This window comes from Helianthus annuus, chromosome 6 (genome assembly GCF_002127325.2).
Source record: "Helianthus annuus cultivar XRQ/B chromosome 6, HanXRQr2.0-SUNRISE, whole genome shotgun sequence".
Lineage (NCBI taxonomy): Eukaryota > Viridiplantae > Streptophyta > Magnoliopsida > Asterales > Asteraceae > Helianthus > Helianthus annuus.
Window position 1 is genome coordinate 119,583,036 of NC_035438.2, and position 27,315 is coordinate 119,610,350.

A 27,315-nucleotide genomic window follows, 5' to 3' on the forward strand; every position below is an offset into this window, starting at 1 on the left:
GCTTATATAGGGTCGTAAGTCAAGCGGTCTAAACAACCGCTTAGACTTTCGAACCCGACCTGTTTGGTCGATCGTTAGGATCCGACCAAACATATAATGTGACCTTAGTTGTATAGGGAATAACCTTCCGAGGTTATACCTTATGGTCACTTCGTTTAGTTAGTTGTATGATAGGAAGTTTATATGCCTTAGGAAAATGACCAAAATGCCCTTTTTGCGCGTAATTTCATTTTAAACATATGTAACCAATATTTTGACATCTAAACTGATTATATAACATAATTAGATATGTTAAGGCATATAATAATTGTCATAGGACTAGTTAGGCGTCTCGAACGCGCTTTTGCGCGAACGACGCGTTAAACTGGCGTAAGCTACCTTAATGAGTCGTAAAGGGTCGTAAGCACTTAGGATAGGTTCCGATTTAGAATGTAGGCTTTGTTAAACCATATCACATGAGTTCCCACACTCATTGGTTTACAAGACCTCATTCTACCCGATCTTCCGATTTAGGTGTCGATTCCTTAACATAGTATCTGTTACCCCAGGAACTACTTCAACACTTAAACTCTTGGTCTTTTGAGTTTTGTTATACCCTCTGAACCGGGACTATACGCAACCCTAGGCGAGTACATGGTTCCCCCCTTTCACCATTTTCAAATGTTTTGGGGTGATTCAAGTGTGTAATCGATCTGTTTTCAAAATGTATGGCATATGTGTGTTCACTAAGTGCTTTTATGTGTATTATTCCGATTATGCAAATGTAATGTTTTATCTTTAAGTGATCTACCTATCTTCATAGTTAGATTCATGTAGGATATTTGAAGTACAGTCTTAGATCTTCCTATCTTTTTTGGGTAAAGGGTTACCCCGGTGATTTTATAACAATACCAAAACAATACAAGAAGGAAGGCTGACAATGCCCCCTAATTCTCTTCGTGACATACCACAAAAAGAGATAAAATGAAAATGCTTTCATTGTTCTTCAAAGTACTCTACCCCATCAATCTTCCACTCCTCCAAGAGTCACCTTACATTATCAGTCGCTTTATACTTGAATGACATCACTTTGCTTCGGACCGTGCTAAGAATAAATTCCGATAATTACTTAGGAGGTCGCAACCTGTTACTAAAAAATCTTGTATTTCTTTCACTCCAAATTGAATTCGCCGAAGCAGCAACAACCAGCTTACTAACAATCGTTGAAACTGATCTTGAATTAGCTTACGGAATCAGCCAGGAGATTATATCTTCCCATCGTTCTTGAACTGAACTCATGCCAACTCTAGAACGGACATTGTTCCACACCTCCTTTGAGTATGCACATTGAAAGAATAAGTGTTCATGTGACTCTAGACCTGCGTAACACAATAGACATCACATCTGATTCATAGATCCGGTCACCTTATGGTTCCACTGAAGGATACGGTCTTGAGTCCAAAGTTTTCTTTTAAATATCAGCCAGCACGTAAACGCATGCTTTGGGATGTTGAATGAGGACCACACAAGCTTTGACCAATCCTTTTGTTGCTCTCAAATACGAATGGAATTCCACACCTCTTTAGAAGTGAAGTACACAAGTTTACCTTCCGAATTCCTCCACAAGATTTGATCATTAGCGTTGGAATTATTAAGAGGTGGCAACTGAAATAACACCAGATAAACAACCCTCCATGCATCTGGCCACGTCCACAACCCGTGCGCAATGACATCTGCAACTTTAGTCTTGACACTGAAACCATATCTCGCCATTGGTCTGGGAGTAACAAAATTCGCTAGAGAGCAATCGTCACACCACTTATCAAACCAAACGAAAGAACTACGACCATTACCCACTTTACTCCAGAAAAATCTCGAAGAATCGACCTACATTTTAATAATTTCTTCCATCCTTAAGGAGCATTCGTGAACCGGGATGTCCCATATGCTTCGGCCCTTGAGCCTATATAAATCCACCCAATCAGTCCACAAAGACTTCCTGCCTGAAAGGATACTGAAGATATGATAGGCCATTAACGATTTATTAACGTCCGTAATCCGCCTAATCCCCAAACCCCCTTCGGCCTTAGGTAGATAGACCTCCTTCCAAGCAACCTTAGCTCTTCCTTTAGAGGCTGTACCAAAACCCCAAAGAAACCATTTCATTATACTCTCAAGCTCCTTTATAATCTTAGCCGGTAATATGAAAACTGACGCCCAATAGACATGGATGGACGAGAGCACCGAAATTACTAATTGTAATCTTCCAGCAAAAGAAAGAAAACAGTTCTTCCAGTCCATGATTCTCTTGTTCATTTGATCCACCAGCACTTGACAGTCTTTCACTAACAGCCTAGAAGCTAACAACGGTACTCCCAGATATTTGATTGGCAGTTTACCTTCTTCAAATGGAATCAGTTCTATAATCCTCTCCTTTACATGATTCGGAACATTGCAAAGGAAAATAGTGCTCTTAGCATTACTCGGCACTAAACCCGAAACATCTTTAAACTCCTTTAGGGACTTCAAAATAAGCTTAACCGAATTAATATCCCCTCAAGCAAACAAGAATAAGTCATCCACGAAGCAGAGATTGATTATCATCTGTTTTCACACTTATTATCCAACTTAAAGGAACCACCCAAAGCAGCCGATGATCTAAGGATCAATGATAACACCTCCATAACCAAAGTAAATGAATAAGGAGACATACGATCACCTTGTCTCAATCCTCGTTTTCCTTTAAAGTAACCATGAATATTCCCATTTATACTTAGAGAAAACGATGTAGATGTAAAACATTCCATAATCCATGATATAGACCTTTGGTGGAAACCAAAACCGTGCAATGTATCACACAAGAACCTCCAATCGCCTTTTTAATATCCACTTTCATAGCACATCGAGGAGGACCAACCTGACGGTGATAATTGTGCATAAGTTCCTGCGTTAACATTATGTTATCCGATATCCTCCTACATGGGACGAAAGCTGGTTGGTTATCACTAACGATCTCCTTCAACCCTTCAAGAATTCTGCTAGTAATTATCTTGCTGATCCCCTTATAAACAACATTACAGCACGAAATCGGCCTGTAATCTGTAACTACACCCAAAGTAGGAACCTTAGGGATAAGAGCAATAAACGTATGGGTAATTTCCTGGAGCATTCTACCTGTTTCAAAAAAATCGATAATAACAGCAGTAACCTCACTACCCACAACTGACCAAGCCTTCTTAAAGAATTCTGACGTATACCCATCCGGACCAGGCGCCTTGTTCTCATTAATAGAAAAATAGCGTTTTTTACCTCATCTTGAGTAACCGGCCGACTCATGGACTCAGCGACATGTGATTGAAGCTTGTTAGAAAAAATATCATTATCCACTCTCTTCCCCAAGCCGCCCTTAGTACCAAAAGAACCCTGAAAATGGTTCACCAGAGCTAATGCTACTCCATCGCCTTCGTGAAGATTACCAAAGGTATCTTTAATTATATGGATTTTATTAATATGGTTCCTGCACTTTACTGCACTATGAAAGAAAGCAGTATTAGCATCGCCAACCTCCAGCCATTTTTGTTTAGACTTTTGCTTTAAAAATCTTTCCTCATCAATCAAGGCATCTTGGTATTTCTTAACACACATTGATTCAGCTTCTTTAGTACTCACGTTAAACGGATCCAAATCCAGCTTGGTTTGCAACTTATCAAGCTCCTCCTTTAGGTCTAACACTTTTCTATGGAGATTTCCTTGTTTATGCAATAGAGATCTAAACAGGTGTTTTAAACCTCTAAGTTTCTTTACCAATCTAAACATTGGCACCCCCTCAACTGTCATTTCCCATCCCGTCTTAACCACAGCCATGAACTCCTTTTTATGAGCCAATAGATTAGAAAACTTAAAAGGTTTTGGTTTATTACGGCTGGTCTTCATAAGCTTTAACACACACGGACAGTGATCCGAAATGCCATTAGGAAGAAAACTAGCATACGCGTCCATAAACGAGTCAATAAAGTTCACATTTGCCATAATTCTATCCAACTTTTTCCGAATCCCCACACCATTCCTCGGCCTTTGATTCCAAGTAAAATGCATACCATGAACCTTAACATCCATAACTTCAATACAATTAACACACTTATTGAAATCCTTTATAGCGCTGGTAACAACGGAAGATCCCATACTTTTATCATCAAGATTAAGAGCCACATTAAAATCCCCCATGATGGCCCAAGGTTTATCCATGGCAATCCGTTTATGCATTCGAAGAGCATTCCACAGCTGTTTTCGATCTTGATCACTATTACTAGCATAAACAAATGAAACATAAAGCATGGTCTTTTCTTTTTTGAACAATATTTGCGTATGAATAACCTGATCCGTAACATGTAACACCATAACATCGACATGATCCATATTCCAACCCAAAATTATTCTAGTACCTTTGATGCATACATTACCATTCGAAGACCAATCCCAATTCCGAAAAACATTCCTACAGATTTTACTGAGATTTTGAACCTTTACATGCGATTCTAATATAGCTAATACCTGCAAGCCATTAGATTTTACAAGATTTTGAACCTCCTTTTGTTTCAGGGGATGGTTCAAACCCCTAGCATTCCAAACGGCTATGCTATCCATTGATAACCCCTTCAACAGGTGTGCTTGCACCTGTTTTAACCGTATCGTCATTAAAGTTTTCCCCCATGAACTTTGGCATCCCATCATCCGAGCTTAGTTTAACTTCCAGAACTTCATCATCCGGTTCCTCAGCTACCTCATTTAAAACACTAAATTGATTACTAGTAGCAAACTGAGGTCCTTTAGACGAACTTGGCGTGTTAGAATTCAGCTTCTCAGCCTGTTTCTTTGGCCTATACACGAACTTCGTTTTTTCATTGACATGAAAATGCTGCTTCATACCCTTTCTCCTGTTAATCCCACTCCTAAAACCCTGATCATCAACTTTACTCTTCTCATTTCATTCGCTATTTGGTTTCTCCATACATCTCAGTGGGCATTCATGATCACCATGTCCAAATACATTGCACGGATTACATTTTGGCGGCTTCCATTCATATTCCACCCTAACCTCACTCTTCAAAAAACCACCTTCTTCCATATTCGGGATAGCCATAGTAATCATCTCTTTCAGTTCCTTATCAGCATCTAACTCAACAATGGCTCTAGCATAGCCACTTCTACTCCAAGAGTCTAAGCACATTTTTGTCGTTTCAATATCCAATACCTTTAGACATCCAATCTTGGAAGCAATCAAGCTAAGACCGTCTTCCGTGTATGCCGCCAATGGAACGTCATGCAACTTAACCCACACTGGAATTTTCTTTAGCTCCTCCTTTTTCAGTTCAGTGTTTGGTGTCCATTGCTTCAAGAACAATGGTATATTTCTTATAAGCCAAGGTCCGTCTTGTAAGACTTGATCCATTCCTTCTTTTAACTTGAACTTAAAAAAGAAAAAACCCTTGCCATTCATCATAGATTTCTCCAACCCATATTTCTCCTATCTATTCCTGACAAAGTATTCAACCACCGGAAACGCTAGTCTTTTACCCAAGAAATACCCAAACAGCACATTGGCAAATCTATCCTGAACCTGTTTAACCGAAGCTAGAGTTATTGTAACATCCGCATCTTCCATAGCCTTAGAGTTTTCCATAAAACGAAAGTTTACCTTTTGAACATGTTTGAATGACGCTATTTTTCTTCATAAGACTCACCCATCGGATTCTTCTCATTCATCTCAGGAAACAGACCTGGCTTCGCTCCTTTAAACTCCAAGTTCACTGGTTTCGATATAGACTCCAGCCCATCAATCACTGACACATTGTTCGTGGAGTACATGCCCCTCCTCGGGATCAGTGGATTCCCCTCAATGTTGGTTACTCGAAGTCCGATTCCCCGCATAGGAACAGTTCCTGGAGTCGAGTCTGTATCCTCAAACATATTAGGGTTTATTGCTCCATCATTCGTATCAGATTTGTTCATGTTTCCAACTACGTTACTCAAGATGGGGTATCCATCTAAATCAAAATCAGAATTGCCTACTTTCTCCTTCATCATGTCAAATCTTTAACCATGCACCCGAATACACGTACCACCAGTACACCAAGAACCGTAAAACCCTAAACTCCTATAACCCTAGAATCCGATCTTCAATCCTTAATCGATTAGACAAGCGTATCAATCTAGCTAAATTAAACTCAGTTAACCGCGATCAATAACAACAAGTATAGTAAATCAGGATTTCGAAAGATTTCTAGAGCGGCGATTAGATAAGAAATAAAAACCAAAAACCCTAAATTTAAATCGGTCACTCTTGCTAACAAGTTCGTTATAGATGTTTGATTAGATCAAACTCCTAATCACAGACTGTTATACAATAGATCACAAAGAAAACTAGGGTTTCATGCTAGAACAGAGGTCGCCAAAATCGCCAGGAGGGGGTATATTAGGTGTTCTTCCAAAATCGGATGATGAGGAGGTTGTTAAGAGCTCCTTTTCTTCTTTGCTATTACCTTGAAGCTAGATCTTCCTATCTTCATAGTGAGATTTTTAAGAAGTACTTTACAACTCGATGGTTGGTTTTTTTTTTGTGTAGATTGTGTCACACCCTGGCTTTGCGGAAGCGTGGTTAATTTGTGTGACTTCTTAATACCATAGCTTAATCATAACAAAGCTATATGAATTTAAAAACCATGCAAGTCATCCATTAAGTTTTTGAAAACATAGTACAATACCATTGTTTTTAACATGCAACCATAACCTTGTTCAGAAACATAACAACTTATAACAAAACATAAACGTGATTTAGGGATTGTGTCTTGTCCAGGTAAGAGACACAACCCTAAACCCTGATGACTTCATGACCAGTGCAGCGGAAAACGTTCCATACCGTGCCAGATCCGTTTAATTTCCTGAAATACATGTGAGTTGAAAAAAAATCAACAATAATGTTGAGCGAGTTCATGCGTAAGTGAGTATGTAAAACCTTTGTGAGTATAAAAATAATTGTGGTATGTAGCAGTGTAAGAGGACTTGTGATCACCAATGGTTTGCAAGGCCACTGACATATGTGAAGTGCAAATAGGGAGACTCAAACCTAGCAGATTTATGCCACGGCAAAGTATGTGGACAAAGTCACCCCACGGTCCGTTTCTAGTTTGGCCGGGGGCTGGGCTCGCTACACCCAGATAGATCTACCGCTCCTGTCCCTCGGTCCCTCCATGAGGACTAATGGCCCCATGTTGTTCCTATCCACTCACATGATCGTATAACACCTCCTTACGTTAAACATACCGTTGTAAAGTACTTGTAAATCATAGTAACATGTATTTCACCCCCGCAGTTGAGTAAACTGAAAACAGTTAGAGAAAAGGGGGACATGAACTCACAGTGAATGCGTATCTCTACCAAGTAATCCGAATATCCGAAGCTGTGCAACGACCTACAGGTGCTAATTCTATTAGACGGATGGCCGTGCCTTAGCTATATAATTTATATTTTTAGGAGACGGTTAGACAACCGTTTCGTGTACATACTTGGTATTTTACTTTCCTTCCCAAGGATGGGGGATTTAAATACATGTGTATTTATACTATCTCATTAAGTCCCACTTAATATATTTTTATTTCTCATTCCAAAATATAATTATTTTTCTCAAAAATAATATATTTTCTCTTTACAAAATACCTTCCAAAATAATACGTTGACAACATACGTGTCGGTGAATATTTCCGCGTAATGCGTAAGTTACGTTTTAATGATTAGGTGGTAATAGAAATTACCGTTGTAACTTTTATGCTTGTCGTATAAGCGTTGGTATTATTTTGGGTTTGACAAGTTAGTAAATATTATTTTTACTCTAAAAATAATATTTATACATTTTCACAAAATAATCATAAACAGTGTTGTGACAAAATATATTTACCGAATATATATATTTATCACGTTTAGTTTTGTGAAAATCCCACCTCCGATTATTTTATAAATAAAGTTGTGGCGAAATATATTTTCGAAAACATGTCAAAGTAGTCTAACACTTGTAAATAATTCTAAGTGTTAGATTTTTAGAAAATTTCGCCAGAGTTTCCCCTGTAACTGGAGGTGGCCACGCTTTCAAGCGTATCATTTTCTTTTACAAAATCACTTCTTTTATTTCAATCAATCAATTTCCAACATAATAAACAAGTTTCAACACTTCGAATTCGTAGACTAGTATGTAAAGTCACAATATTACATGAACTTGTAATTTTTTCTAAAACTATTATGTAGATCTCGTTATTTTTAGTGGATCTGGGTATAAAATAGTTTAGTCTTGCAAAAACCCCGTTTTTGGAACAAATCACTCTTTACAACTTCCGACAATTTTTATAAAAATTGTTATTTTGTCGGATCTTTCGTTTTATAAGTGTTTCTTCACTTGTAGTTCATAAAAATCACATTTGTTAACCTGTTATACAACCTTTATAAAACATGATTTTCTCGACACACGGTCCTACGTATATACCACTTGTACATACGTAGATCGGCTCGTTTTAAATACTATTTTTCATGTTAAAACACTTTTACACAAGTTCATGTTTCCCGTGTGGTGGAGTTTCACCTTTTAACCCTCGTACAAAAGAAACAAGTGTATGTCAAGATACGTGATCTTAACAAAGTCGGGTTAAACGATGATGAGAGCCACCACATCGTAGATCGGGCCATAAAAACCAACATATTCAAATACTACGACATTTACACGCGTTATGAGCTTTTATCCAACGATATACGCATTTTAGTAGACTTTAAAGTTTCTTTTAGCGGGTTACCGACATTCAACCGACAAATATCCTTTTAACCACTTTAGACAAGACTAACAATGAGTTTTAAACATTATACCTCTAGCTCGGGGCTAGGGAAGATTCTAGTCGAAAACTGCGTGGATAAAAGCAAACGGTAGAGGTCCTTGGCGTTCCGTTTGTTCCAAGCTTCGTTGTACGTGATCCCCGACACTTGTATGGACTTGGAATGGGTGAATCAAGAACCGAAAAATGGTTGGGTGTGGGTGTGTGGTTCGGCCGAGAGGGAGCAAGGGGGGAGGGAGAGAGAGAGTTTTGTGAAGTGTGTGTGTTTGTGTGTGTGAGATGTGAGGGTATTTATAGAGAATGTCGTCTCGGTCTTCGCGAAATCTAATTAAATATTCAAAGGTGTACTCTCCCCGGGTCCCACTAGTTGGCCGATTTCATTAGAATGTAATGGTATCCGGTTCGTTTCCAATCGTTCAGTTACGGTTCAGTTTGGTTAAGTGCGTTAAGTGAGAGGTCTAACCCCGTTAGTTGTTTAATGCATTAGAAAGCGGGTGTTAGGGTAATCAGGGACCCTAACTGGCTCAGAAAAACACCAATATTAATTTTGGCAATATTTTTATGTTCCGGGTATTGTCCGGTTGTTCGGTCGGATAGTAATCCGTTAAAGTGCTTAAGATATCCTTTAAGCGTCATAAATAATATTTTTAGCGACACAATTTATTCTGCAAAGTGTCAGGAATAATTCCTCATATTTTGGCACTTTATTTATTAGCTAGAAGCTAGTGTGTAAATAAAAGTGCTGTGTTCCGTGCTTAAAGTACGTTTTAGGCACATCCAATCTCTGTATCTTATTCCTAGAGACGTAATCATACAACCCTTGTATCCTTACACACACTATGGTGTAGTAAAATAATTTTGGCTCATTCAGGCCTTTAGAGGCAGTGTTTGCCTGATGCTGGTTATATCAGCATGTTCACTGTGTATCCGTTTAGTGCTACTGTGCTTCTTGTGCATCAAGTTTGTCACTAGAGTTCAGTAAATAAATAATGTAGTGACAGGAAAAGTCAAAGTATGATGCAGGCATGTACATGTATCAACAATCAAGTAGCAGTTTATCAGAAATCTCAGTTAAGCACAGTAATTAGGCAACAGTTAATAGCTAATTAAGTCGTACGGATACCTGGTTTTGTGAGGGTTGTCACATTCTCCCCCCGTTAAATAAATTTCGTCCCGAAATTTAAGTTCTACTTGTAGATGCAGAGTTTTTAGGAAATAAGTGGGGGTATTTCTCTCTCATCCGGTCCTCACGCTCCCAGGTGTATTCAGGACCATGTCTGGCATTCCAGCGAACCTTGACGAGTTTGACACTGCTCCGGCGGGTCCTGTTAACCTTCCAATCTGTGACCTCGACAGGTGCTTCTACGAAGTGGAGCGTGTCGTCAACATGAATCTCGTCGATAGGAATGGCAACTTCAACTTGAGTTGGACTCTTCTTTAAATTGGATACATGAAATGTATCGTGAACACCATTTAATTCAGCAGGTAGGTCCAACTTGTATGCTACGGTTCCAATTCTTTCTAGAATTCTGAAAGGACCAATGTAGCGTGGATTTAACTTCCCACGCTTCCCAAAGCGTGCCACACCCTTCCAGGGTGATACTTTCAATAACACCATCTCTCCAACTTGAAAATCCACATGTTTTCGGTTTGGATCCGCGTAGGCTTTTTGTCTGTGGCGAGCGGCTTCGATGCGTTTAAGAATCTGCGCAATCTTGTCTGTCGTCTCTTGGACGATTTCGGGACCGGCAAGCTGCCTATCACCTGCGTCAGCCCAACATAGTGGTGATCGACACTTGCGTCCGTATAGGGCTTCAAAAGGCGCGACACCAATACTGGTGTGGTAGCTGTTGTTGTATGAGAATTCGACCAAAGGTAAGTGTTTATCCCAGCTACCTCCCAAATCCATAGCACATGCTCTCAGCATGTCTTCCAAAGTCTGTATCGTTCGCTCGCTCTGGCCGTCAGTTTGCGGATGGAACGCAGTGCTCAGATTCAATTGTGAGCCAAAAGCTTCTTGGAAGGATTGCCATATCCTTGACACAAACCTTCCGTCTCTATCAGAGATGATTGAGAGGGGTACTCCATGTCGTGCTACGATCTCTCTCAAGTAAATTTCCGCAAGTTTACTAGTACTGTCTTTCTCCTTGATTGGCAGAAAGTGTGCGGACTTTGTTAGGCGGTCAACAATCACCCAAATCATATCATGGCCTCTTGGCGTTCTTGGCAGTTTTGTAACAAAATCCATTGAGATTTGTTCCCATTTCCACTTGGGAATCTCAGGTTGTTGCAGAAGTCCCGAGGGCTTCTGGTATTCCGCCTTGACCTTAGCGCACGTTAAACATTTGCTCACGTAAATAGCAACGTCGCCTTTCATCCTAGGCCACCAATAGTAATTTTTGAGATCTTGATACATCTTATCCGATCCAGGGTGGATAGAGTACCGTGACTTGTGCGCTTCATCGAAAATAACTTCCCTTAATTCACCAAATAGAGGAACCCAAATCCTTTTCTCAAAACATAATGTTCCTTCCTCGTTTGGCACCAATATCTTCTCCATCCCACGGAGATACTCCTTCTCAAGGTTCTCCTCCTTGAGAGCTTCTTTCTGCGCTGCACGAACGCGCGAGGAGAGATCGGTTTGGATTATCATTTCCATAGCCCTAACCCTTAGGGGCTTGATCCTTTCCTTACGACTTAAGGCATCGGCGACTACATTCGCCTTCCCTGGGTGATACTTGATCTCGCAGTCGTAATCGTTCAATAATTCAACCCATCGTCTTTGCCTCATATTCAACTCCTTCTGGTTGAATATATGCTGTAGGCTTTTGTGATCTGTGAAGATTGTGCACTTCGTACCATACAGGTAGTGTCTCCAGATCTTCAAAGCAAAAACCACTGCGCCTAGCTCCAGATCATGAGTGGTATAGTTCTTTTCGTGCACCTTCAGTTGGCGTGATGCGTAGGCGATAACCTTTTGACGTTGCATCAACACGCAACCCAATCCTTGACGCGATGCGTCGCAATATACCACAAAATCGTCGGTACCTTCCGGTAGAGCTAAGATTGGCGCGTTACAAAGCTTGTCCTTCAACACTTGAAACGCTTCATCCTGTTTGATTCCCCAATCAAACTTCTTATCTTTTTGCGTGAGGAGCGTCAAAGGTTGAGCGATTTTCGAGAAGTCCTCGATGAACCTTCGATAGTAGCCAGCCAAACCCAAGAATTGCCGAATCTCGGTTGGCGTCTTTGGCGTTTCCCAATCTTTGATCGCCTCGATCTTGGTTGGATCCACGTGGATTCCATCTCCATTCACCACGTGCCCAAGAAACTGCACTTCTCTTAGCCAAAACTCACACTTAGAGAACTTGGCGTACAGCTGTTCTTTCTTTAGCAGCTCCAGAATAGCTCTAAGATGTTGCTCGTGCTCAGCCTTCGTCCTTGAGTAAATCAGGATGTCGTCGATGAATACGATCACGAACTTATCCAAGTACGGCTTACAAACTCGGTTCATCAAATCCATGAACACTGCAGGCGCGTTTGTCAAACCAAACGGCATAACGAGAAACTCGTAGTGTCCATAACGAGTTCTGAAAGCTGTCGTCGGGATACTCTCCTCCTGTATCCGAAGTTGATGGTATCCGGATCGAAGATCGATCTTTGAATAGAAGCTTGAACCTTGAAGCTGGTCGAACAGATCATCAATTCTTGGCAGGGGATACCTATTCTTGATCGTTAGCTTGTTCAACTCTCTGTAGTCGATGCACATGCGGAAACTTCCGTCCTTCTTCTTGACAAACAAAACTGGAGCTCCCCAAGGCGAGAAGCTTGGTCGGATAAAACCCTTGTCTAACAACTCTTGAAGTTGTGTCGACAATTCCTGCATCTCAGACGGAGCAAGTCTGTATGGTGCCTTAGCCACAGGCGCGGCGCCTGGTACTAAGTCGATGCGGAACTCCACTTGCCTTTGAGGTGGCAAGCCAGGCAAGTCTTCTGGAAAGACTTCTGGGTATTCCCTCACGACAGGGATGTCTTCGATCTTCGGCTCAGCAGCCTTCTTATCCACAATGTGTGCTAGAAAAGCAACACATCCTTTCCTCAAACACTTCCTTGCTTTCAGGCAACTAATCATCCTTAACGGTGTCTCACGCTTTTCTCCATGAACAACAATGGTCTCACCATCGTCGGTCGGAATACGAATAATCTTCTCGTGACACACTATCTCAGCCTTGTTTCTCGTTAACCAATCCATCCCTACTACCACGTCGAAGCTTCCCAACTGGACTGGTAGTAGATCTAGAGTAAACTCGCGTTCTCCTAATTCAATCACACAGCCTCTGATCACATCATTGGCTTCTACCAACTTTCCATTAGCCAATTCGATTACGTAGGGAATGTCTAACTTATTAGCGGCTAGCCCAAGTATATTCTTAAATTCTAGTGATACGAAGCTATAGTCGGCACCAGTATCAAACAGAACAGATGCATAACGTTGATTTACAGGGAACGTACCAGTAACAACGTTGGGATCCTGGCGCGCTTCCTGTGCACCGATCTGGAACACCCTTCCACGGGCTTGGTTCAATCCTGGGCAATCCTTCTTGAAGTGCCCAACGTCACCGCAATGAAAACATCCTAATCTTTTTCCACTTCCTGCACCGCCCCCAACTGGTGGGTTGTTTTGATTGGCAGTTCCGGCTTGATTTGCATTGTAGCCTCGATTATTCCCTTGTGGGCGATTTCCCAAACCACCACGATTATCGTTTCTATTCATATTTCCTCCCTGGCCTCCTCGGCCTGTACTAGCCCAACATGATTCCTTTGAGTGGCCCGGTTTTCCACAAGTTTCACAAACTTTCACGTTACAATTGCCCGCATGGTGGCGTTGGCAGTTGTTGCATTTGGGCTGGGTGCCCTGGTACCCTTTTCCTTTCTTGGTACTACCAGCGGATTTTCCTTTCTTTACTGCCGTACTGACACCTTGTTTGAAGTTTGAAAACTTCCTTTTGTTGTCTCCTGAGGACTCAACGTGAGTCTCTGTCTTCTTCGCCTTGACTTCATCAAACTTGTTTAAACGAATTGCCTCCTCAGTGAGAGCCACGCTCAAATCAATGGCTTCCGTAATAGTTGCCGGTCTGGCGGAGGTTACCATGCTAATGATTTGGGGAGCTAACCCCCAAATGAAGCGCTCAATTCGCTTGTATTCAGGCGTGACCATATAAGGAACCACTTGAGAAAGGTCATGAAATCTCTGGACGTACTCTGCAACCTTCGGTCCATCCATCTTTAGGTGCCAAAATTCAGTCTCCAACCTTTGAATTTCTGCACGGGAACAATACTTCTTGCGCATAAGCTCTTTCAATTCGGCCCAAGTCAGGGCGTAGGCGGCAGCTTCGCCTAGTGTTTGCACTTGTAAGTTCCACCAAGATAGGGCTCCGTCTAGAAACAGCCCTGAGATGTAAGTGACCTGCTGGTCGAGCGCACATTTGCTCATGCGGATGGTGGAATCAGTCTTCTCTGCCCAGCGAACGAAAGCAACAGCACCACCTGTGCCGTCGAAGTTGATGGGCTTACAGTCCAAGAATTGTTTGTAGGTGCACCCATGTGGAGGATTTTGGTTGCCGTTGATGTTCGTGTTGCTTCCGCTGGGTCCTTCTTGCGAGGCAGCATACTGAGCAATGGCGGCAGCAATGACTTGCTGTAGTTCTTCAGGAGTAGTGGGCATCGGCTGCGGTTGACGTCTTGGTGCCATCTTCTAAAGATGCGTACGTCGATTAGGCCATAATAAACATACGTATATAGTAATAGTAATAGCATATAACATCTCATGTTATCAATATATCACACACAACATCCCATGTCCCAACATCCCATGTCACAAATATCATCTACACAACATCCCATGTCACAAAACATAAATAAGCAATCAAGTGAAACAGATATGGTGAGAATACGGCGATTGTTATATATATCGAGACCATAAAGTGTAGCAAGTGTGTCAGCACGTCACTGTATCATACAATCATAAATCAAATAGGGGCTACATCACCCCTGTCAAAACAACATCACATCAGTGTCACATACAACCAGTACAACAACAAATATCAGCAAAAATCTGTATCGTCAGATGGTCTCCAAAAATCTGTGCAGTCACAATCGCGGTCGTCTCACCATCGCCTACCTCTACAGTACCAATGAGCCCTATGCGGATGGGGGTGGAGGAGGGGGAAAGTGAGCGAAAAGTAAGCGGCGTAAGTGATACCAGTCCTCCTCCATCGCCTGCTGAGTACGGATCACGGACGCAACCTGCTGCTCCAAGGTCGAAAGTCGGGCAGCAATGTCAGGAGGAAATGATCGAAAAAGGCTGAAACGACGAAGATGTCTGACCAAGATATGGACCAAAAGACAACTGAGCTCTCTCGAGCTCCTGGAGTCGCTGTGAATGAGACTCGTGCTGGTGTACAAACGACATCAAAAGATCCTCAATAGTATGGCCCAAATGAAATGGGTGGTATGGATCAGTGGGTGGCATCGGTGAGGAAGATGACCAAAGTAATGGCGTGCTGGTAAGGTCGATAGGTGCAACAGAAGATGGGATAGATGCTATCTGAGGCATGAATGGCATGGTCGTCGGTACATGACCGAAAGGGTGGGCTGAAGAGCCCTCTCCAGGCCCCGCTGGAGGAGTAAATGATGGAATCTGAAAAGAGAACTCAGTATGATGTGTGCCCGTGTGATGTGGGGGAAACGGTGGAACGTCCTCGTCTGCCGGTATCCACCCGTGCTGTGCCTCCTCATCTGGAGGATCCATGTGCTCAGCAAAAAGGGCGTGCTCGGGCTCGATGGGTAAAGGATCGATAGGAGCAATAACGGGGTCAACAGGTGCGATAACAGGATCGACAGGATCAATAACAGGGTCAGCAGGTATGTCACCTACGGGTAAAGGAACAATGGGATCAGCAGCAACATGATCGCCCTCGATCACAGGAACACCTACAGGGGGATCAACATCAACAGGCTCAAGAGGAAAATCAGCATGAACAGGGTCATGCTCAGGTAAAGGATCAAAAGCAGCTGCCTGCTCTGGGGCTACGGCAGGCTCAGGGTCGTCGAACGCCATATCAAAGTCAAAGTCTGGATCAATGGGATCGATAGGATCATCAGGGTCCTCTATATGCTCATCCATAGGAATATACTCGATATCATGGTCAGGATCAAATCCTGGAGGGAAAACAGGGTCAGAATCCTCGATCTCATCATGCTCAAACGCGTAGCTCGGAATAGGGGCAGCTGAAGACGCCTGATCAGGGTCTGAGTCGTGAATAAACTGCTGCGCGCTCGCCCCGCGAGATGATACAGATGCCACAGACTCTAAAGAGTCCGGGACTGGTGAGTGAATGGGCGAGTCTCCAGCTGGAACGTCAGCTATCATCAAGAGATCGCCAGCAGGTAGAGGAGCTACGTCAGGATCCTCGTCCTCAAATGGCTCGTCCTCGTAAAGCTCGATGTCGCCGTCGGCATCGGCGTCTGGCATAAGCTCATAAGCAGGGTAAGCAGCAAGAGGAATCGGTGCCGGAATCGCAACAATAGGGAGGTACTCAGCAGGGTCGCCATCAATGGGCTCATAGGCACCCTCGGGTAAGGCGAAGGGTAAGGGGTCATCAGCGTGCTCATCGGCGCCGTCAGGTAACGCGAACGGCTGGAAGTCGTCGTCGTCGGTGCTAGTATAGTCTGAGGTGTGCACCTCATGCTCCGAAGATATAATATCGTCTGACACTAACGGTAGGGGTCCAGTGGTACCTGATCCACCTGTAGCTGGTGAATCCATGGGTCTGTAACATAACACAGAATAAGCACAAAATCAGTGAATCACATAGTCACATAAGTTACCAGATAATAATCACATAATCCACCTAGTCCCACTAGCCTCCCAGCCTCTCAGACTGTCCTTCCTAGTCTCACTAGCCAACACTCCTAGTCCCACTAGCCAACATTCCTAGTCCCACTAGCCAACACTCCTAGTCCCACTAGCCAACACTCCTAGTCCCACTAGCCAACACTCCTAGTCTCACTAGCCTGAACCTCAGCCTCCCAGACTGAGCCTAGAATAATGAATAATATGTGCTCAACATTTGTTTGTAAAAAGTTTGTGGATCTGGACTTAAGTGGTATGCAGAAAAATGTTTTCGTGAGAGCCCTAGTGATCATAGTCTAGACTCGAGAATGAATCCTAGTTCGCTATGATCAGAGCTCTGATACCAAGCTGTCACACCCTGGCTTTGCGGAAGCGTGGTTAATTTGTGTGACTTCTTAATACCATAGCTTAATCATAACAAAGCTATATGAATTTAAAAACCATGCAAGTCATCCATTAAGTTTTTGAAAACATAGTACAATACCATTGTTTTTAACATGCAACCATAACCTTGTTCAGAAACATAACAACTTATAACAAAACATAAACGTGATTTAGGGATTGTGTCTTGTCCAGGTAAGAGACACAACCCTAAACCCTGATGACTTCATGACCAGTGCAGCGGAAAACGTTCCATACCGTGCCAGATCCGTTTAATTTCCTGAAATACATGTGAGTTGAAAAAAAATCAACAATAATGTTGAGCGAGTTCATGCGTAAGTGAGTATGTAAAACCTTTGTGAGTATAAAAATAATTGTGGTATGTAGCAGTGTAAGAGGACTTGTGATCACCAATGGTTTGCAAGGCCACTGACATATGTGAAGTGCAAATAGGGAGACTCAAACCTAGCAGATTTATGCCACGGCAAAGTATGTGGACAAAGTCACCCCACGGTCCGTTTCTAGTTTGGCCGGGGGCTGGGCTCGCTACACCCAGATAGATCTACCGCTCCTGTCCCTCGGTCCCTCCATGAGGACTAATGGCCCCATGTTGTTCCTATCCACTCACATGATCGTATAACACCTCCTTACGTTAAACATACCGTTGTAAAGTACTTGTAAATCATAGTAACATGTATTTCACCCCCGCAGTTGAGTAAACTGAAAACAGTTAGAGAAAAGGGGGACATGAACTCACAGTGAATGCGTATCTCTACCAAGTAATCCGAATATCCGAAGCTGTGCAACGACCTACAGGTGCTAATTCTATTAGACGGATGGCCGTGCCTTAGCTTTATAATTTATATTTTTAGGAGACGGTTAGACAACCGTTTCGTGTACATACTTGGTATTTTACTTTCCTTCCCAAGGATGGGGGATTTAAATACATGTGTATTTATACTATCTCATTAAGTCCCACTTAATATATTTTTATTTCTCATTCCAAAATATAATTATTTTTCTCAAAAATAATATATTTTCTCTTTACAAAATACCTTCCAAAATAATACGTTGACAACATACGTGTCGGTGAATATTTCCGCGTAATGCGTAAGTTACGTTTTAATGATTAGGTGGTAATAGAAATTACCGTTGTAACTTTTATGCTTGTCGTATAAGCGTTGGTATTATTTTGGGTTTGACAAGTTAGTAAATATTATTTTTACTCTAAAAATAATATTTATACATTTTCACAAAATAATCATAAACAGTGTTGTGACAAAATATATTTACCGAATATATATATTTATCACGTTTAGTTTTGTGAAAATCCCACCTCCGATTATTTTATAAATAAAGTTGTGGCGAAATATATTTTCGAAAACATGTCAAAGTAGTCTAACACTTGTAAATAATTCTAAGTGTTAGATTTTTAGAAAATTTCGCCAGAGTTTCCCCTGTAACTGGAGGTGGCCACGCTTTCAAGCGTATCATTTTCTTTTACAAAATCACTTCTTTTATTTCAATCAATCAATTTCCAACATAATAAACAAGTTTCAACACTTCGAATTCGTAGACTAGTATGTAAAGTCACAATATTACATGAACTTGTAATTTTTTCTAAAACTATTATGTAGATCTCGTTATTTTTAGTGGATCTGGGTATAAAATAGTTTAGTCTTGCAAAAACCCCGTTTTTGGAACAAATCACTCTTTACAACTTCCGACAATTTTTATAAAAATTGTTATTTTGTCGGATCTTTCGTTTTATAAGTGTTTCTTCACTTGTAGTTCATAAAAATCACATTTGTTAACCTGTTATACAACCTTTATAAAACATGATTTTCTCGACACACGGTCCTACGTATATACCACTTGTACATACGTAGATCGGCTCGTTTTAAATACTATTTTTCATGTTAAAACACTTTTACACAAGTTCATGTTTCCCGTGTGGTGGAGTTTCACCTTTTAACCCTCGTACAAAAGAAACAAGTGTATGTCAAGATACGTGATCTTAACAAAGTCGGGTTAAACGATGATGAGAGCCACCACATCGTAGATCGGGCCATAAAAACCAACATATTCAAATACTACGACATTTACACGCGTTATGAGCTTTTATCCAACGATATACGCATTTTAGTAGACTTTAAAGTTTCTTTTAGCGGGTTACCGACATTCAACCGACAAATATCCTTTTAACCACTTTAGACAAGACTAACAATGAGTTTTAAACATTATACCTCTAGCTCGGGGCTAGGGAAGATTCTAGTCGAAAACTGCGTGGATAAAAGCAAACGGTAGAGGTCCTTGGCGTTCCGTTTGTTCCAAGCTTCGTTGTACGTGATCCCCGACACTTGTATGGACTTGGAATGGGTGAATCAAGAACCGAAAAATGGTTGGGTGTGGGTGTGTGGTTCGGCCGAGAGGGAGCAAGGGGGGAGGGAGAGAGAGAGTTTTGTGAAGTGTGTGTGTTTGTGTGTGTGAGATGTGAGGGTATTTATAGAGAATGTCGTCTCGGTCTTCGCGAAATCTAATTAAATATTCAAAGGTGTACTCTCCCCGGGTCCCACTAGTTGGCCGATTTCATTAGAATGTAATGGTATCCGGTTCGTTTCCAATCGTTCAGTTACGGTTCAGTTTGGTTAAGTGCGTTAAGTGAGAGGTCTAACCCCGTTAGTTGTTTAATGCATTAGAAAGCGGGTGTTAGGGTAATCAGGGACCCTAACTGGCTCAGAAAAATACCAATATTAATTTTGGCAATATTTTTATGTTCCGGGTATTGTCCGGTTGTTCGGTCGGATAGTAATCCGTTAAAGTGCTTAAGATATCCTTTAAGCGTCATAAATAATATTTTTAGCGACACAATTTATTCTGCAAAGTGTCAGGAATAATTCCTCATATTTTGGCACTTTATTTATTAGCTAGAAGCTAGTGTGTAAATAAAAGTGCTGTGTTCCGTGCTTAAAGTACGTTTTAGGCACATCCAATCTCTGTATCTTATTCCTAGAGACGTAATCATACAACCCTTGTATCCTTACACACACTATGGTGTAGTAAAATAATTTTGGCTCATTCAGGCCTTTAGAGGCAGTGTTTGCCTGATGCTGGTTATATCAGCATGTTCACTGTGTATCCGTTTAGTGCTACTGTGCTTCTTGTGCATCAAGTTTGTCACTAGAGTTCAGTAAATAAATAATGTAGTGACAGGAAAAGTCAAAGTATGATGCAGGCATGTACATGTATCAACAATCAAGTAGCAGTTTATCAGAAATCTCAGTTAAGCACAGTAATTAGGCAACAGTTAATAGCTAATTAAGTCGTACGGATACCTGGTTTTGTGAGGGTTGTCACAGATTGTTGGTGATTTAGATAACGAAACTAGATAATACAATAAGCACATGGTGGATACGCCGCTGGTACTTCCTATATATAAGTGTGCTTATTATATTACCTTTCGTGGCGTTATCCCGAATCACCATTAGGATTTAGGATTGTATTGATTCAATAATTCAACATGACCAGAACCCAGGATCCCTGTAGTATCTATCTATCTTCATAGTTAGACTCACATGGGATGTTTAGAGTACTAATAATGGAGTCCATGTTTGGATTTATTATGTACTTTAATGCATGTTAGATTAGACAATGTGATAGAACCCGAATCCTTATAGCATCTACCTATCTTCATAGGTTGATTCTTGTAGGATGTTTAAGGTATCGATATTGGAATCCTTTATTGGATTCATTGTGTGCTTTAATGCGTGTTAAGTTAGACAATGTTGTGAGAACCCAGGATCCCTGTAGTATCTACCTATATTCATAGTTAGACTTATATGGGGTGTTTAAAGTACTGATATTGGAATCCTTAATTGGATTCATTGTGTGCTTTAATGCGTGTTTACAAGTTGGTACAAGTTGGTTGGTTTATGTGTTATGTGGTAGTTGTGATTTAAATAACGAAACGGGTATAATAAAATAAGAATATGGTGGATACGCCGCTGGTACTTCCTATATATAAGTGTTCTTATTTTATTATTCTTGAAGCGTTATCTGGATCACTTTAGGATTTTGTGTACAATTGTTTCAATGTTGATTTTCATGATCTTTGTAGAATCTCCCATATTTTTTTATATGTTAGATTTCTAGAAAGATATCTAAAGTATTATCATGACTCATTGATTTGATTTATATAATACTTATATAAGTTTTGATTTATTTCAAAACAGTTATTATTAATCCTTGATTGAATTCCTCATAACACATTGACAGGTTTTTACAATGGTTTAATCAAGATTTCAATATAAGGCATAAAATGACTTAGTAAATATCATATTGCCATATACAAACCTATTTTGTCACAAGTTTTCACAATTAAGATTATAATACCAAATGTTTTGCCATATATTTGGCTAATAAAACCTATGTATTCGTCGGCATTTTTATGCTGACTGTTTTCGCATATGTTTTAGGTTTTCGACTGTTCAAGCATGCAACGCATAGGACTGCATACGGGCCTTAGACTTCTAAAAAGAAAAATTACATGTATTCTTTTTTTGTAAAACGACGTTAATGATATTGAAACAATTTAGTACCAGTAGTTGTGAGCAATTTGTAACTTGACTGCCCGATATTTCCGCCGCGTGTTGTTATATTACGCGATTGGGGTGTTACACCTTAGTGGCCCCACCTCACATCCATGTTGACTAATTCATTGATGGTCAAAGATGCTAGGACATAAGGACTTTTGGTTAAATGGATGTTGGAAGATTATAAGAGAAAACCACAAGACTAAGAACATTATCATTCTCACAAGTTTCAAACTCCATCTTCTTCCTCTCCCTCCCTCTTGCTCTCGGCATCATACCCACCCACACACATCCACTTTTTCTTCCATAATCAAGGCAATCCAAGGTTATACAAAGGTGATTGAAGGTTATCTAAGAAGGTATCAAGCAAAGGAAGTTGAATGATGTGGGCCCAAGTGTGGAGGAACGGGCTATTTTGTACTTGGAGGCCCAAGACCGCGTAACAAAAGGGCCTTCACTAAAATGGCTCTAACTTGGGCTACGGGGGTCCGTTTGGGACGTGCGACCAGGCGATTCGAACGCGAGAACGAGCTCCATCTTGCTGCAAACCGCCGACGGCGGTTTGGGTCATCGTCCGGGCCAAAAAAACGTTTATTTCCATTACTTATTTGCATTTTTATGTTTTTTGGACTATTTTGGGCATTTTGTTTTAGGCCGTGTGTTTGGCCCGTTATCTTTTTTAGGCCCATTTCGAATTTCTGTCCTTATTTATATGTCTCATTAGTAATTGGAAGAATCAGAATTGAATTTTGAGAAAACAGTTTTTTTCACTTCAAATTCCGTGTCCTTTGGGGTTACAATTTGGGGGTTGGGGAAGAACTACACGGGTATTCGTAGAATCAACGTGTAATCTTCATTTTTTTCGTTTCACGCGCTACATCATTGAAAGACCACCTCTAGGAGCTTTTAACCACCTTGTTTGCAACATTTTCATCTTCTTCTTGTTCTTTGCCACTTCCCTAGCCACAAGAGCTAGTGGTAAGCTTCTTAAACTCATTTTTACTTCATGTTCATGTCATGTACAAGTTACACAATCTAACAAACCAAACTTTAAAAGATGAAGATATGTAAATCTAACATAATCTAAGTGAAAACAAGTTGTTATGAAGTTGTTTGATGTATGATGTGAAGTTGTGAATGTTGAGGCTGTGTTTTTAGTTAGATCCATCATGTGTAAGCTTGTTAGAAGCTTGGATCTAACAAGTTTAAGCATGGATCTTGAAAGACCCATGATGAAACTTGAAAATGAACTTAAAAGATCTTTAAAGTGACTATGAAAATGGTTTTTAAAGTATTTTTTCATGATCTTGAAGTCACTAAACTTGTGGATGGTTAACTTCGTAAAATAAAATTTCATAAAAACTTATAAAAAGTTTAACAAGAAGCTTGTTTTGGAAAGATCCAAGTATGTAAAGTGTAGATTTGAAAGACTACATATTTTTAAGAAGTTTTCAAGTTCATCATAGGATTAAACATGATGATTTTAGTGATTTTGCTTGTTAATATGTTGAATCTTAAATTTTGATGGTTTAAAGAAAATAAACACATGTTTTGAAAACATGGAAAACCTCCATTTTTAGGGGAAACTATGTCAAAATTTTATAAAAATTTTGATACTTAGAAAAATATAAGTTTTGGTGAAAATTTTTCCCCAAAGATTCATCCAAAAATATTTACCAAGGTTTCCTAATTATTTTTTATATAAAATTACAAGTCAAGAAATAAGGTTTTCTTTAAGGATAAAATCAATATTAAGTATGTATATTTTTAGGAAAATATATATTTAGTGGTCACAAAAATTATGTGCTAAGTGTATATTATGTGTATTATATGTAGGAACTTGAATATACACTAAAATTGCCTATAAATGGATATATGGACACATACAAAAAAAATATATTAATATAAATATATATCTTACAAATTTATGGACTTGGACAATATTTGGACAATTATATATATATTTATGCTCTAATATATATACCATTACTACAAGTAATGAAAATTATAAAAATCGGACAAGTGACGAAGATATATATATAACAAGTAGACCTTAAAAATATATTATTTTTAAGAAATATAATTTTGGAAAGTATTAAAAATCAAAGAATTGATTTTTGGCAAATAATGTAAAATACACAAAGTATTTATACCTAAATACAAGTATACTTTCCTAAGTATACTTATACAAAAATAATATTGAAAATATTATTTAACAAATTACTTATATTTTTTTAGAGAATAACATAAGCATCATATATTGGATAAGTTAAAAATATACATTATTTTTAACATATATCGTTTTCCAATACTAAATACACAAATATATATTTTTGGGAATAAAATATATATATATTCACAAGTGAACAATACAATTTAGACAAACAATAATACGACGAACGGGTGAGACTCGACGAGAGGCATTAACCCAATAGTTTGAAAGGTTTAGTTGTCTTATTAGTGAGCTAAAACTGGTTAACGTAGAATATGCTAATTCAACTTTGAATAGTAGGTTCCTTAGATCATTACCAGAAAAATGGGACACTATATACTTTGTTACTAGAAACTCTGTGGGTTTTAAGGAGATGAGTTTGACTCCACTTCATGGTAGGCTCCTCACTTATAAGAGAGAGCTTAACCAGAAAAAGAAGTTACAAGAGTCAGGAAAAGTGGCTGATGACTACTATTTTGGTAGTACTACAGTTTTTGGTCAGGAAGAATCATCTGGTGGTTGTAAGGATCAGAGTTATGATCATTTCATTGACATAACATCTGGTGGAACATTCAACTCTGATTCTTACTCACCCAACTATGCTTTCACAGCAAATGGGGAAAACCAGAGCTCTGATAACTTGTCCTTTGAATTAAATGACCTTCAACATTTTGACCCCACAGATCTGGAAGAAATGGACATTTTACATCAACTTGCCTTGTTGAGTGTGAGAATAAACAAGTTTTACAAGAGAACTGGTAGGAAGTTTCCTGGGTTGCATAGGAACTTAAAAGTTGGGTTGGATAAATAAAAAATTAAGTGTTATTAGTGTAATAGGCTTGGTCACTTTGCTAGGGAATGTAGGAGCCAAACCAGTGGTCCTACAGTCACACACCCCAGTCCAAGACCTCAAAACACCCAAAACACTGTTCATTATTCCCAATATACCCCTGCTCATCAAATGCAAAACACTGCTCATTTTGCACACCCTGTAAACACTATTCTTGTCCAGTATGTCCAAACCACTGTTCCTCAAATCAAATATGTTCAAGCCCCTGCACCTCAGTTCCAAGTGCAACATGCACCACAAGCTACATAAACATCTTCTCCAGCAGAGGCCAGTCAACAGAGCTTCTTTACACAAGGCTTTGTTGATTGAAATAGCTTACTTGAGGATTTAACTGATGAAAATTTTGCTCTAGTTGCTAATTTGATGTTTTGCCTGATGAATTTTGTTTTATGGCACTAGAAACAATACAAGAAGGGATTGGATCTGAGGAAGTGGAGTCCAAATCTGAGGTGGTAGAAGAAGATGCTGAAACAGATGTTACAACAGAAAATGTTGGTGAACAGATGTTAGAAGAAAATGTTTCTGAACCTATGTTGGAACCTCTAACTAACCCATAGGATTCTAGTGTGTGTAATGGTGAATGTGATTGTGCCATGATGGCTGCTGCTAAGGTATCAACTCAAGGTTTAAAAGACTTGTGTTCAGATAAATGCATTATTGCTTTTGCTAACATCAAAGAGGTGAATGAAAACCTTAAAAACAAGATCTTAAATGATGAAGTAAAATTTGAGAAAACGTTCAAAGAGTTAAAAATCAAAATTGTTTGAAAAAGAAAATGAAATCAACGATCTAAAACATGTATCAAGCATAATCAAAGATCAACTCCAAACAATGGTAGAAAAATACCAAAGTTGCATATAGGAGCTTGAGTCTACCCGAATCACTTGTAAGAAATGGGTAGAATCTTGTAAAGGTTATGAGTTGATACTTGAAAAGCAGATCAAAAGCAATGTGAAATTTGGCATTGGGTTTAGGAAAAATGACCAGGTTTCTAAAACCACTATTGTAAATGACTCTGGCTTAATTAAAGTTATCCCCACAAATCTGGTTGGTCAAGAAATAAAAGTCACTGATCAAAATGGAAAGAAATTTGTTTTAGAAAAACCAGAAGGATCCTCAACCGTTGAGGAAATTGAGAAATATCAATTCAAACCTACCTAGTCTGATGAGTGTGACATTCTTGAAAATTTCAAGCCAATGGACTTCTCAACTATCGAAGGTGTCAAAGCACCCAAGGTTAAAATCATTCCCTTGAAAGACATCCCAGAAGAGGTTATAAACTCTGTTGAAAAGGATGTTGAAAATGGAAGAGAAAAGAGAAAGTCAAAAAATTGTTTTGTGATTTCTGTGAAAACAAGAATCATGTCACCAAAGATTGTTTTCTTCTAAAAGCATATGACATCAACAAAACTAGTGTGATTTTACCTGCACCCCATTGCACAATTTGTGCTAAAAAGAATCACCAAACTCAACAGTGTGTGTATCTCAAAACTTTTGAGGTTAAAAGGAAAGAGTATACATCAAAAAACACAGGAGAGTCCACAAAATTCAACATCCAAAAATAAACAGACCTTTGTGCCTGTTCAAACATCTGTTACAAAACAGCTGAATGCAACCTCTATTCCTAGAGAGGTTCAAGTAATAGATGCACGACCTACAAACCAATTCCCAAGAGGATATGGTCAACCATTGTACCAAAAGGTCCCTCATAGTTATGAAGCCTACAAAAGGCCATCAAAACCAAAAATGAACAAGCATCCTTATGGTTATCATCATTTTACAAGAGATGGTCCTCAACAGTGGTTACAAAAATTTGTCCAAACCTTTGACCAAACAAATGTTTATTCTCCTGGACTTGAGGCTGACATGTCTGTGACCCAATCCAAAGCCATCCTGTCTTTGGAGACTCACCTAAACTACTTTGTTACTTGATGTGCAAGGAGCTTCTGCATGCTTAGATAGTTTATGGTATGTAGATAGTGGAGGCTCCAGGAACATGACTGGATGTAGAGCCCTACTCAAAGATTTCAAAAAACATGGATGGGGTGATATATCCTTTGGTAACAATTCAAACAGGAAGGTGTTGGGGTCAGGGACTGTTCAGGCTGGGAAACTCAAGTTTGAAATGTCAATCTTTTTGACAATCTTAAATTTAACCTCCTTAGTGTCTCTCAAATGAGTGACAAGGGCTATGAGTCAGTCTTCACTAAGGAAACTTGTAAGATTGTTGGGCCAGAAGTGGTTAAAAAGATTGAGGAAATCATAGCCGGGAGCAAAACACAACTTGTTGCTCATAGGAGTGGCAATGTGTATGTGGTTGATATTTTGAAGGATAATCTAATGTCTGATGCTTCTCTGTTCTCAGCAGCCTCTTCCAAAGAAACAGAACTATGGCACCGGAGACTTGGGCACACAAATCTTAAAACTATCACCACACTCTTAAAACAAGGCCTTGTAAGAGGCCTTCCACCAAAACTTTTTACTTGTGATGAGCATTCTATTTCATGTTTAAAAGG

At 39.8% G+C, this 27,315-nt stretch overlaps 1 protein-coding gene across 1 annotated transcript; it reads right to left on the minus strand.

The window, feature by feature from the left end:
• Positions 1–1,866: 1,866 nt before the first annotated feature.
• On the minus strand, positions 1,867–5,641 carry LOC110901221. Its single transcript, XM_035974247.1, has 6 exons — positions 5,534–5,641; positions 5,027–5,446; positions 4,631–4,936; positions 3,237–4,530; positions 2,845–3,153; positions 1,867–2,534 (listed from the first exon to the last, which is right to left on the minus strand). The coding sequence occupies exons 1-6, from the start codon at positions 5,639–5,641 to the stop codon at positions 1,867–1,869; spliced, it is 3,105 nt and encodes a 1,034-aa protein (XP_035830140.1).
• Positions 5,642–27,315: the final 21,674 nt, after the last annotated feature.